This window comes from Amphiura filiformis, chromosome 18, assembly GCF_039555335.1.
Source record: "Amphiura filiformis chromosome 18, Afil_fr2py, whole genome shotgun sequence".
In the NCBI taxonomy this organism is placed as follows: Eukaryota; Metazoa; Echinodermata; class Ophiuroidea; order Amphilepidida; family Amphiuridae; genus Amphiura; species Amphiura filiformis.
The window spans coordinates 21751803-21766411 of NC_092645.1; the positions used below are offsets into that span (position 1 = coordinate 21751803).

Below are 14609 nucleotides of genomic sequence, written 5' to 3' on the forward strand. Positions count from 1 at the left end.
ATATACAAGTTAGAGAGGTTTAGTGTCCGTATGTGCTGGCCATAGGCGACGTCACAGGTATGAATACTATTTGTGGCAATCAATTTGAAGACTACATGCTCGAGCTGAGTGACATGCATACGTGTGATGTTACGAGAACATGTTGACTGGTCAGTGCCAGAAGTGGGTAAGTGCAATAGCTGCCATGTGTACCTGCCATATCTAGACGAGTACAGTATACTAGTATAATGATGTACATACTATCCTCAAGTAGCGGTAAACGTAAATATGAAGCAATTTAAGAGTTCTACGCTACTCAAATTTCACTCACCGGAGCGCTTTCACCCGGGGGGGGCACTCAACTAAAATGTTGGTAGTTGGGAACTAAGAACTAATTTTGGGTCAAAATAAGGGCTTGATGAACTGAAATTTCAACATATTTGTGGGGCTCTGTGAACTAAAATCAGCCAAATTATAGGCTTTGGAGCTAAAAATTTCCATATTTTTCCAAATTTTAGCTAAAGAGCTACAACTGTCAGAGTTTGAGGCTCAAAGAACTGGAGCATATTGCAAATGTGGGGCTTAAGGAACTGCCGGAGAGCCTGAAAAAGGGACCCTTGACCGCCGCACATACCCGTACCACCTTTACATGTGAGTGCCCCCCTGAAGCCACCTGGTCAACCGGTGTCTTCAGAGCAATAACATTCGCTGAAGACGCCGGCTGGCCCGGTGAAAGCGCTCCGGTTGAGTGACATTTGAGTAGCGTAGAAGTCTTAAATTGTCCAATGTTCACAGGGCAGCTATTGGCACTGAGCAGTCGACGTTTGTTTAATTCAAAGAATCGTGTTTTTCTTCCTTCCAGGACGTGGTACGTGAACACATGACGTCACTGGTATTATGTTATGTGTATATAGGAACACCAACTTCGCTTCGCACTAAGCAGTATGTTGCAGGATTCAGTACTGAGTCACATCATGATGACGTCATGTGTTCACGTGCAACGTCCACGTACACATATCTACTCCTGTCGATGTCTGTCAATGTGCATGCAATCGTAGGCCAACACGTAGACGGAACTCTTCACCCCGGTATAATAAGAGCTACAATAATGAGCTATTCCAGTTAAAATACATGCACTTCCTATGGAAGACATGACATTAATCTTCCACACAGGGAGTGTCGATTTCAAATGGGGTTACATGAATGGGTGACTCCATTTGAAATCTATATCTACTGTGTGGGAGATTAAGGCCATTTTCCACAGGGGGTATATGGATTTCAACAGTAATAGCCCAATCTACACAAAAGATACATAATAAAATGACGAAATGTAAAGTGACGAAATGTAGAAATACGTAATACTGGATTGGCCATTCACATATATATCATGTAACCTTTCCGTATTCCAGTCATGAACCATGAGCGTGATTAGTTCAGCAGGCTAGTTATGAAGGCTCAATGTATGCAATAATTCGATTTCGAAAAACTTGGATTTTCGAATTATTGCACATCGGTCTTAACTTCGCTTGGTGCTCAACTTCACTGTAAAAACTGCCATGGGAAGCATTGGACTATTCCATGATATACCTCTATCCTACACTGCAAAAACAGTGTGTAGAGATTAAACACTATTGTAGACACCACTTGTCCTCGATTTGTAAACATGTTTAACATGTATAGGCCTACATATGAATTTGCCTTGTGTTTGGATATTAAACAGTAATGATGTTTTGAAATTTGACACTGGTGTTTAGGTTTTAGACGCGTCTACAAATCGATGACAAAAAAGTTTTCAATCTCTAAACACTGTTTTTGCAATGTATGGAAGACATTGCCTGCATCTCCCACATAGCTGGTGTAGATAATAAAATAGAGGCAACCAAGGAGGCCCATTTTGAAATTCACACTCAATGTGTGAAACATTAAGATCGTGTTTTCCCATGGATTTAAACTGGAATAGCCCATTGGCCATGTTTCATACAAATATAAAAAACATTTCTTCAACAATAATATTGGCAACTTAAAATAGAAGCATGCGTTTTGGATGAAAACAGAATGTAAGATTAAGAGTAAGGCACGTGTACGCTCAATATGCGGCATTACAAAATTCGCAATGCATTGTTTGGAACAGATGAACATTGAACTCTGACCAATCACGAAAATTGCTGTAATTATTCTTTATCATTGTAATACTGTTTTTAAAGAAAAGTAAACCATGCAGGTTTCAAAAGACATGTCTTATATTTCAGACATGACTTTAATATTATTTATAATTCAGAGTTGTCGTGCGTATATAGACGTGACTTCCTGTGTTGCTGAGGAAACGTCTAAACCGACTTCACCGGGCCGTGTATATTAGATTGCGTTTTCGGGTACACCCCGTCAGTCCGAAACCACCGTCAGCCCGAATGTTTAGGCTTAGGGTTCGTAACTGTAACCCTAACGCTAACCCTAAAAATTTAGACTGACGGTGGCCCCGGTGGTTCGGACTGACGGGGAGACCCCGTGTTTTCAGACAATTTGATGAAATGTCTAATCATAAATCAACCCTATAGTAATTTCTTTCGAAAACCGTGATACTACCTCTATGGAAGATATGTGACGTGTCATGTCAAAAGGAGACACTTTTGGGCAGCTCATCAATTTTGAGATTTTTACATATCTTAAATAAAAAAATATTTTGCTCCACAACGCCGCTTTTCCCAATGAAATCGGACATTCCTAAGCGAAGATATTGAGTTCGTAAGTTATGGCATTATAAAATTGGAAATTGAGATATCAGCCTTTAAAAATATTATTGACAATGTTGAGAATAGGAATTATCTTGACAATTTTCTCAAAAAATACAAGATGCCAGTTATATTTCGGTTTGAACCTCTCAGACAATATTTTAAACATTAATAACATTACAAATTCGCAAGAAACCCAAATTGTGAAAAAATCACCCCCGGGCAGATTTTTGGCTATTTCTCCATTTACGATCCTGCCCAAAAGTGTCTCCTTTTGACATGACACGTCACATATGTTTCTTAAATCATCCAAAGGGGTATACTTCAAATAGAAAAGCCTGCATTAATCAAGTTTACGTTCTTAGAATAAAGCACTTTGATATACGATACTTTAAAATCTACATAAGATCGGGATCATTTTCCCATTCTGCTTTTTCCTTTTCCCGTCTCTTCCTCATTTCCTCAAGAGCGGCTTCCTTTTCGCGTATCAAATCTTTCAAAAGTCTCATTCTTTCCTCCCTCGATGTCACCGCAGGGGTTAGTGGTGCCGGTTCGTGATCCATTTTTTCAGCAGCACCGTCTCGGTCGTCATGGCGACTCTCATCTTCGGAGCTATGTTCCGTATCGCTACTTTCGGCGGCGCGACTGATGGGTTTCGCCTCTTTCTCAAGCACAGGTGGAGAAACGCAATACTGTCGCTTGCGTGGGCCAAGAGGAGGCGGGGAGTACCTCCGCTTATTTCGCCTTTCTCGAGAGCTTCGTCGCCTGCTATCATCGTCGATGAGTTTCGACTCTGCTGTTTTAGTTGACATGGATGCTTTGCTTACTGATGGCGCAAGTGCAGGCATTTTCTTAAACGAGGACGGCTTGTGACCTTTTACAACTGTTATTTTGCAGGGCGGCTTTACCTCCGTACGGGGAGGATACGTTATAACAGTAGTCAGTTTCGGTAACGAGCCGCCATGATTGATGTGTGATCCTTGTTCCTTTTTGGGCAACGTTTTGGTCATTGGCCCACCAGTCAATGATTTCAAGCCTGCAATAGTTTTCATGTCAACCGTGTTACCTTTCGCTAAAGACGCAAGTAATGTAGACGCAGGGGCGTCCGTTGGTAAATGAATAAGACGTTTCTGTCCATTAGACATTGTGACAAGATAACTCTTTCCTGATCCGGCAGGAAATTGACCCCCTTTCTCTCCTTTGACCTCATTCTGACCTTTGAACTTCAACGTCGCCTTTGCAGGTGGAGAAACAACTATATACTTCTTTCCGTTTATATCCGTCACAACGCTATTTACACCTACAGGCGCAACTAACTTCTTGTCACTCGCTTTTGCTGTTGGCATGGTAAGAATACTAACAGGTGACGATGAAGATGTCGGTGCAGAGATGGGTGTAACGGGCTGTTTAACGACTGGTGTAGAAGACAATGGTGGAGTAGTACTGGCGCCTTGAGCTTTGGAATCTGTCTTACCTTTGGCATCTAGTTCATCATCGTTTGGTTCCTTTTTGATTTTTACTGGGGTTTCTTCCATGGCTGTATCTGTTGATTCAGAGTCCTCATCCTCACTATCAACATCATCATCATCATCATTTGGCACAGGATAGTTGGAATATTCATAATCATCACTTGGTTCATCCTTGACTTGTATTTGGTGTGGACTTTGTGGCTCTTCTTTGATACGAACATCGGATACATTGGTTTCTTCATTTTGACTACCATCATCTTCATCATCATCATCAAGTGGTTCACGCTTGATATGTACCTGAAATGACGCTTCATCATTTTCTTCGCGGTCTACAGATGTTTCGGAAGGAGCATTGTTGTTATTTGCTTCAGGAAAGAACGCTTTCTTTTGAATATCATTGAGACTGAATACAGAGTCAATTTTCAGCGATGTACTTTCGGCATCTTTTTGCTCAGCAGTGGTTTCATCTTGGGACGACTCTGACGGACTAGGTGGGGCAAGATAAACTCGCGCATACACATTTTGCAAAGCCGGTATACCAATAAGTCCGTCTGCGTCTGATAGAGTATTTGAGTTTTCATCACCGACACTTTTATTTTCCTGTTGCTTGTCAATATTTCCTGACACTTTTTCGGACATTGATTTATCAATCGTGGTTGTATTATCCAGTCCAGATGTTTCAGTATCACCTGATCTCATGACGGTATCACTCCCAGCATTCTCAGTATCACATGATACGCTTTTGTCATCAGATCTTGATTCCCCAGCATCAAATAATCCACTACCACCGACATCATTTCCACGATCGTCAGTATCACGCGACATAGCACTATCATTGTCATTTCCAGAATTCTCATCAGGCGACTTACCCGAGGGCTTACCACTGACGTCATCAATCCTAGAATTATCAATATTATCACGTGACACACTGACATCATTTCCAGTGTCGCTCACGGCCGTGATCATCATAGGAATAAGCGATGATTCGATTGACGCTTGGTTTGAAGCCGTAGATATTGCGTCATGATTCTTACTTTGTCCAACTATGTCCATGGGCTCAAGGTGTGGTGATTCATTACCAGATTGTACCACCTGTGCACTCGCGGATACATTCGTTTTCGTAGCTGTTGTTTCTTTGAGGTTGACATTCAACTGCGAAACAGTACTTGCAGGTATCGACAACATAGGGCTAGACGTCACCGAGGGAGTTGTTTTAAATAGGGAGGTTAGATCGAGTTGTGAGACACTTGTAGCGGTACTGGTTTTCTGAACTGGGCTTGATTTTGACGTTGGCTGCTGTTGTAGAGGAAGAACCTTCCCAACAGGGATTTTTGCTCCACTCACTGATGACCCAGTGCCGAGCAATATTTGTTTTGATGCCAACGAGCTTGCACTTGACAAACCTGGTATTCTGTTAATAGCTTCAACAGTGTAGGTGTTAGTACCTGGTATCTTTCGCAAGGTGACCGCTTTGTCATTTAGCAAACTCTGCCCGGGGATCGGTTTATCGCCTCCGAATACAAACGTTCTTTGTTGGCCTGCAGCAGTTGCTGGATTCTTTACACCTGGACTTAACAAAATTGAATCCCCCGATACTTTGAGAACGATATTTGGTTTTGGGTCAGGTTTTAGGGTACCTGATCCCATTAAGATCGGTAGTGTTACTGGGGCCGAAGTCAATTGGGTGTTAGTAGTCACAACAGGTTTAGTCGCCGAAGCTTGATATAAAACGGGTTTAACCGCAGACTGTATTTCTGTAAGCACAACTGAACCGGATTTAGAAATACCTGTTTGCAATGATGAAACCGGTGCAATCGTCTGTTTTCCAGGCTCTACCCTAGTCATCATTATTGTACCGGGTTTAGCAGCTGATGAAACCGGGTTTACTCCTGATTGCATGAGTGTCACTACGCCAGGTTTTAAGCTGTGCGATGATTCAGGTAACGCCTTCACGTTGACGGTTTTTGCCTTCAACTGTTTGACATTTCCCATGGTCCCTGATTGTTTAAATAGCTGCAGTATTTCGCCCGAAGTTAACGGTTGGAAGTACTGAATCTGAGTACTTTTGTCATTTTTCATGCAGACGACTTTCCTGCAGAGTTGTGACGTCTCTCCGGCGGCCCTGCCAAAGTAATAAAACAATATTATATAAAACTTGCCCATGTTACAAAGAAGGGGGTCAAAGAAAAGTTGGCTGCGGGATTCGACCCGGTGACGTCTGGATTGCGAGAACAGTGCTCTAGCATCCGAACTATCCCACCCGCATATGCATGGGCAGTGATCCCAAATACCAAATATCTTGATTAGCTCAGACGTTGGTTTAGAGACATGCCAGAACCGTGCGGTCGTTAGCCCGTGGATCGCGCCCTCGCATTGTGATACAACACGGGATACGAGAGGTGTTGGATGAAGTTGTGGCTTTCATAAAAAAAATGGTCATGACTCATGTCCGAAGGTCATGTTGGAAGATCGGGATCGCCGTCTATCATAGGACTGGGTATATTCTCGTGCCTAAACCCCGGGGCCTAAACTATTAACCCGAAAGAATCATCCGCGCAATGTGTCCCTGGGACTTACACTGATTCAGGATCTGTCGGGTGCCACCGTCGCACAGCGACAACGCCTGGAAAATAATTATATTGTACAGGCAGGGAAACTAAATCAATACACGTGTAACTGCTATGCACGCCGGTGCACGTGTACTGATTTTCATACGATATATCTTCGGATACCGGGGCAGAATATGATGAATATCTCCCGTGATTTTTGGTTCTGAAAGAAACTAATTATAAATAGTCTTGCACTTGAAAATATGTGTTGAAAGAACACGATAGTCGTAAGCGTGCGTATTGACAAACAACCGTGCGTTTTGACAATCTAAATCTGACAAAAAATTATTTGATATCAGACCATTGCAGACGGACATTCCTCGTATTCAGAATGCATTTCGATATGTCTGACCTGCTCTCATGTCCCACAAAAAATACTTTGCAAAGGTCGATGACATAGCCCTTAAAATGTTATTATAAAATGTTTTTTGCAAACGTGTTTCGCACTATATTTTGTTAACACTTATTATATATAATAGCATTACGTTAACTAGCATGTTTGGCATCAAATGATTTTTAATATTATTAAAACGTTTTAAACTCTTTATAGCCCTACACTTTCAACGTTTTCTGCAAAAATTATGTTTGAAACTTACGTCTTCATTCGGGTAAGGAACAATTGCGACGACTCTGCAGGTTGATTCTGGGCGACGGGCTTTTCTGGTACAGTCTGCTGCTGCTTTCCCATCGAAGAATTCGAAGCCGCCATCTTTATATGACCTCACTTCCTCCTAAATCAGGACACGCACATAAAAGGAAAAAATACGGAGGGAGAGTAAGAAATCAAATGATACAAAATCATACAACTGGTAACTAAATACATTTCCTCATTCTAAATTCCAGTCAAATTCAGTGGTTTTCGTGAAATGATCAAAGTGAACAAATATAATTATTCAATTTAATATTATTTATTACTAGTTGCCCTTTTAGGCCTACTTGTGTTACAGACTGGGAAACTGATTAATAGTATAATAGGCTACCCGCGAGCTACCAACAAAAGAGTATTGCATTGAGGTGATAACATTTAGCTACAGAAAGGATCAGTATACAGGGTGTCCCCCCAAACAAGAGGCTCCTCATTGCGCCCTCTTTTTCTCCAATTTCTGAAAAGTTGATTAAATATATTTTGGTATGTAAAGAAACCATAAATCGTTAGCTTTAATAAACCAAAACAATTATTTCAATCGGCTCACAACTTTTGAAGATATGCCCTTTTGAATAAAAGTACCGTTTTTCACTCTGTCCACGGATAGCAAACAGAGTGGTTGGGATGGCTCATGCTGTGGAGTGGCCTGCACGATCACCAGACCTCACACCTCTTTTTTTCTTTTTTTGCAAAATCTAAGATCTTCGTAGACGTATTACTGAGTGCATTCGCAAGTATCCGGCGCAATAGGATGGTACGCAACGCAATTGAAGCAATGAGGACCGGGGCTGAAACCTGTATTCGCCAAGGAGACAACCAGGTAGAGGGCAGAGCAGCACAGTAAACTCAGTTCAGAAGAACCAAAGACAAACCAAACAGCCTTTTAGGGCTACCTTTTATCCTAAAAAGAGAAATAACTTATGATGTAAATAAAAAGAAATCAAGAAACAACAAAGTAAGAAAGTAAGAAACATAATAAAACAAAAAGGCATAAATAACCAAGAAAAAATAAGTAATTGCAAGTAAAGCAAAAGAAGTCCCATTCGGCATCCATTTTACCCACAAATTAATGACACTATTAACAAAATTCATTGCCCATAAACCCACCGGTAAAGCCCATAATAAAGTTCCCGCAAATTTGTCCTGAAAGAATCAAGATTGATTCTCGCACTGTGAAACGAAATTCTGACTCTGCCACACTATGCAAATTATCATTAAAAACCCATCAAACAATATAGAAAATTGCCATAATATTCTAAATAGTGTTTTAAGAATATCGAATTCGTTTGTTGCCAATGGTTACGGCAGGTAAATACGAATACAACAACGTGTTCGTTTACATTAGTGAAAAGTCGTAATAAATGACGACTTATTCGAATTCACTTGAAATTAATGATGATACAAGTCATCATTGGAATTACGACTTTTGAATTACGATTAATTACGACTGTACCTGTTTACACGTATGATACGAATTAAGTCGATTACGACTTTAGTGAATTCGATTACGACTTTCGCCCAATGTAAACGGGGTATATGATATAAGTGATTTTAAACAAAATCTGAGAGGGTGACCAGCCAACCTTTTGTGAAAACTAGGTGATTTGAGATGGACTGACCCATTATTCTTTCTATCTTTTATTTTATTTTTTGTCTTTTTTTGTCTATTATCCTGTTAAAATAAAAGCAAAATGAATAAAAAAAAAATAAATAAATAAAACCGGAACAACATGCTCGTTGCGCCCTTAGCACCCTAAATTGTCATAATGTTACCTTTAATGAGACCAGTTTGAACTTGGTGGTACATTGTATTGAAGATAGTTTAAGGCTATTAAAAATAAAGAAAAACATTGAGGGTATTTGCCCTCATGTATTTAATGATATTCATATCATTATCAGGCAATTCTTTTGTAGTTCTTTATTTGTAATTGCCCCACCATTAATGCAACATACCACCAAATTCAAACTGGTCTCAGTTTAAAGGTAATATAATGCCAATTTAGGGGTGTTAAGGAAAAATTTATGGATATTTGCCCTTGTGCAATTTTAAGGATATTCATATCGCGCAATTCTTTTGTATTTCTTTATTTTTAAATACCCCGTATATTGTTAATGCAACATTTTGTATTTGCCCTCATGCAATTGTAACAATATTCGTATCTGACAATTCTTTTGTATTTATTTAGTTTTAATTGCCAGTTTTGCCACATATATCGTTAATGCAACATACCACCAAGTTTAAACTGGTCTCATTCTAAAGGTATCATAGTGCCAATTTAATGGTGTTGGTTGCATGTCATGAATTGGTCATCTTTTGTGTAACATAATGAAAAATGAGGAAAATGTCACCAATTGTGATTCACTTCAACACAACTTTTAATAAATACATTTTAGACCATTATAAGTATATATTTCTGGAAAGCTTATATTACAAGGATGCAAAATCAACAAAATATAACATCATAATACAGGGTGGGTAAGAAATATACAGGGTGGAACATCAACAAAATTAGCATCTTTCTTGTCACAGTGAACCCCATATTTTTCTTTTCTGAAAGCTATGTAGCTCAAAATAAATATGGATTCAGAAAGACATTTCATGGGCCCATCAAACAAATTAGGAAGAAAGAGTTTGGTATCCCTTGTGTTAAACATACAGGGTGGTCAAAAATTGTAAAATAATTTAACAATTTGTATGACATTTATCAATCAAAACTTTTTTCCTCCATTTCTGGCAAAAAAAACTAATAGCATAATTGAATTCCTCATCAAATTTCCTTAAAAATATGTGTACTTTTGAATAAGCAGGATGATTCGGGCCAAAGATAGGCCATTTAGAAATGTCAGAGCATTACGTGTACACTTTGTACAGTAACATATAGGAAAAACTGTCTTAATTAGCATTTAATTAGGCAATTAATTAGTTACACCTTTTGTTACAGTTGATCTACTATGAGGTAGATCTACAGTCCAGGATGATATATGTGCAATTTGTGGTCCATGCTAGTTGTACTTTTTAAGATACAAAGGTTTGAAGTTTGCCATATTTTCACAATTTTGTGTACAACCCTATGGGGCTCCCCCGCCCCAGCTCCCCCGCCCCGGCTCCCCCATTGACACATCTTACATATTGAAGTATAAATCTCAAAGTAGTTGTCCAATTGACTTGGGGTTTTTGTATTTGATAAAGAACATAATTATCTACAAAACGACACCAAACTTTCCACAATAGGTACTATACTTTTAGAATAAACCAAACTTGAAGTGTGAAGAAAGCCTTTTCATGTTACGGCTCCTCCATTTTTGGGTGACCTATTTGTGACATGCGACCTGTTCAGGAAAAATTGATGGATATTTGCCCTTGTGCAATTTTAAGGATATTTATATCGCGCAATTCTTTTGTATTTCTTTATTTTTAAATACCCCGTATATTGTTAATGCAACATACCACCAAGTTCAAACTGGTCTTATTTAAAAGGTAATATAGGCCTTATGTCAATTTAGGGGTGTTAAGGAAAAAATGATGGGTATTTGTCCTCATTAAATATGATTGATATAAAATACGGTCATGTGTCATATGGTGGGGCACATTTGCGTTACAAGCACTGATTTTGATCATTTGTCCTCATTTTCACTTAAATTGATGTATACATGTACATGTCTGAGACTGAAACTATACATCTCACACCAACAAAACTATACATTTTTGGAAAGCTTATGTTCCAAGGAATCCAACAATGCAAAATTGATGTTGATATACAGGGTGTGTAAGAAAATATATAGGGTGATATCATGAAAAAAATTTTACTAGAAAATTGATAATTTATTGCATTTGCTACTAGCCTACTGATATGGAATACCTATAAAGTAATCTAATTTTGTGGCAGGCAACACTATGAGGTTTAATAAAATGTATACTTTTGCAATGTTATGATTGTCCAAAGTGGTGATACAGGGTGTGAAAATATATGTAACTTTACGCACCAAATGTTGATTACATTTTTGAATATATTTTCTTTAGAGTGTATCCTACATTTATTTTAACTGCATATTTGGATTCCTGGGGTAAAATGCTTTCCAAAAATGTATACTTTTCTTATCTTAGGGTGTATAATTCTCAAGATACAACAATTGAAAGACAAAACGCATGTTGTGCCTGAAAATTTTAGCATTTGTGTGTAGTGAATCTAGGGAAAAATTGTGGGTCTTGTGACTTGCGGTTCCCAGTGAGTACTTGTAAACGTGAAATAGATCAAAGTCATCAAACTAATAGTTGAATATGAATAATGAATAAACAAGCTTTGATTTGCATGTATAGCACAGAATTTTGCAATGATAAAATTTAAAATTCAAAAAGATATCATGTTTCCACAACATTTCTCATAGAGATTACACATACTCCTCTACCGCTTATCCTCCAGGTTTATCCTCGTTAACATTTTAATATTTTTCACTAATTAAACAAATGATAATTTCGAATTGTGAAACATATTTGAAAAGTAGAATAATCAAGCTGTATAATGAGCCCAAACTTTATGCAATTGGACAAAGAATAGCTCTGTACCAACAAGTTAAATCTGAAAGAGGAGAGAAAAATGTAACGCCTCCCACTATTTTGGGGTCCCACCATAAGACACATGACCATACAACAATTCTTATGTATTTTTATATTATCTTATTCTTATTATCTTATATTTTTTCCCCTTTATCGTCGTAATTACGTAAACGGTCCAACATACCAAGTTGGGACCAACTTGACACATGGCTTGACACATTTTTATCAGAAACTGAAAAAGAAAAAATGTGAAAGTTTGCCCACATGGGATATTTAACGTTAGAAAAAAAAATATTAACAAAAGAAAAATTAACTTGGCGGCCATTTTGTCAATTTTTGAACAGCCGCTACGCAAAAACCGATTTTAGAATTTTTCGTTTGAAATCTGTTGGGTTGACATAAATTCCCACATCCAAAAATGAGCAAATTCTGTGACTAGAGGGTGAGACATTTCCTTAAAATCAGGCGATTTGGCATGGACTGGCCCTAGCTCCACCAGAGTCTAGGAATGTAAACTTTACGTGAAAACTGCTATTATTAATATTATTAATATTCATAGCCAGGGTTGGCGATTTTTTTAAACAAAATTAAAAAGAAATCGATTATTTGATTTAAATCGGATTTTTTTATTTGGGCCTAAATCGATTTTTGGTAGCCCACTTTTTTTATATTACAAGAGCTGCTATACCCCATAATAGAGTCAAAAAGAGACCACCAGTGGAATGCTAGACATAATGTGCAATCTTTTCTGTATTTAAAAAAATCAAAACGTGCTTTTACATGTGAAAATTTCAAAGAAAAAAATTGATAAAATCTTGGGAAAATAACTTAAATTGATCAAAAATGGTAACAAAATGTTGATTTAGGGGCCTAAATCAGTGATTAAAAAAAACCGACATGATTTAATCGTGATTTAAATCAATTAATTTAAATCGTGCCAACAGTCACTGTTAGCTATCCCCCCCCCCTTCACCCACACACATACCCACAATCCAAAAAGGACGTGAAACGAATTTGTAATTTTATGTGACCTTTATGGGCTTTCTGTGTTAATTTTGGCCGGCCGGTTTAAACCATGGCAAAACTGGCAAAAATAAATATATAGGCCTATTTAATTTTATAATAGGGCCTATGGCCATATCCCGGGGGCCATATCAATTACCGTACCTGGGGATCAGTTAGGCCTACTTCTACAAAAAAGTTAGTACATTGTACTTCTGTAACAAATAATGCCTATTTTAATATGACATGAGAAGGCAATCACAAACGTGCAGTTTAATTACTGATTAACACCCCTTTTACAACAGACATAAACCATCGAGATGCATAAACCAATTAAGGTGTTGAGAAACATTAACAATTTACATGAATAGAGTGAAAGATAATAAGGCCAGACGTGTAAAGCAGTACTCAGCCAGATGAAGGCCTATGAGGCCCCCCCCCCTTCACCCACACACATACCCACAATCCAAAAAGGACGTGAAACGAATTTGTAATTTTATGTGACCTTTATGGGCTTTCTGTGTTAATTTTGGCCGGCCGGTTTAAACCATGGCAAAACTGGCAAAAATAAATATATAGGCCTATTTAATTTTATAATAGGGCCTATGGCCATATCCCGGGGGCCATATCAATTACCGTACCTGGGGATCAGTTAGGCCCTACTTCTACAAAAAAGTTAGTACATTGTACTTCTGTAACAAATAATGCCTATTTTAATATGACATGAGAAGGCAATCACAAACGTGCAGTTTAATTACTGATTAACACCCCTTTTACAACAGACATAAACCATCGAGATGCATAAACCAATTAAGGTGTTGAGAAACATTAACAATTTACATGAATAGAGTGAAAGATAATAAGGCCAGACGTGTAAAGCAGTACTCAGCCAGATGAAGGCCTATGATGAAGCACGAAACGTAGGTATTTGTATTAAATCGTTAAGCTTAATAATAATTGACACGGTAACGGGCAGATTAGCTATACACGTGCACACCAAAGAGCTCCAAAGCACTCAATTTTGACTTTCAAAACATAAGGATCCTCATAAAGTTACCCTTTTTTTTAGTACTTCCGGTTCGCAACCATCATGGCGATTTGACTAAAATGTACCGCCGCCATTTTAATCTATAATTTCACTACGGTGCAGAATTTAACTTGGCGCTTACCTGTCCGTTTTCGTTATACTTGTTGTAGTCAATGTCATTCAACTTCAAGTACAAATCATTACTCACAATATGGATGTATTTGTTTCTTCGAATACCCGCTGTCATATTGCAAAACTCTCACATAATAAATTATACTTGCTTGGATTCACGAACGTGGAATTCAGAGTACAACAAACACCAGGCAAAACAACGCCAGTTGCGCATGTGTAAAATGGCCAGTTATCATCGATCACGCATGCGCAGCGACCTTCAATTATGACCCCGTCTATCCTGCACACAGCCCGTGGTACGAATTCGCTGTGTTTTCCTCGTTGCCTGGACTCGGGTTTTAGTATTATTATTATTCAAGTTATCAAGTAGGGTGGTTTATACCAAATGAGGTAATGTTAATATTTAATTTTTAATACTACAAGAGGTTTAATATTCTAATATTACTCCCACTATAACAGGT

At 38.3% G+C, this 14609-nt stretch overlaps 1 protein-coding gene across 2 annotated transcripts; it reads right to left on the minus strand.

Annotated features, from left to right (window-relative positions):
- Positions 1-1864: 1864 nt before the first annotated feature.
- Positions 1865-14347, minus strand: LOC140139987 (uncharacterized). 2 transcript variants are annotated; one of them, XM_072161793.1, is made up of 3 exons: positions 14225-14347; positions 7383-7517; positions 1865-6299 (listed from the first exon to the last, which is right to left on the minus strand). In XM_072161793.1, the coding sequence occupies exons 2-3, from the start codon at positions 7493-7495 to the stop codon at positions 3107-3109; spliced, it is 3306 nt and encodes a 1101-aa protein (XP_072017894.1). In that variant the 5' UTR covers positions 7496-7517; positions 14225-14347; the 3' UTR covers positions 1865-3106. The 2 variants fall into 2 exon arrangements, with proteins under 2 accessions (XP_072017894.1, XP_072017893.1); XM_072161792.1 differs by having other exon boundaries at positions 14159-14347.
- Between the last annotated feature and the right edge of the window lie 262 nt (positions 14348-14609).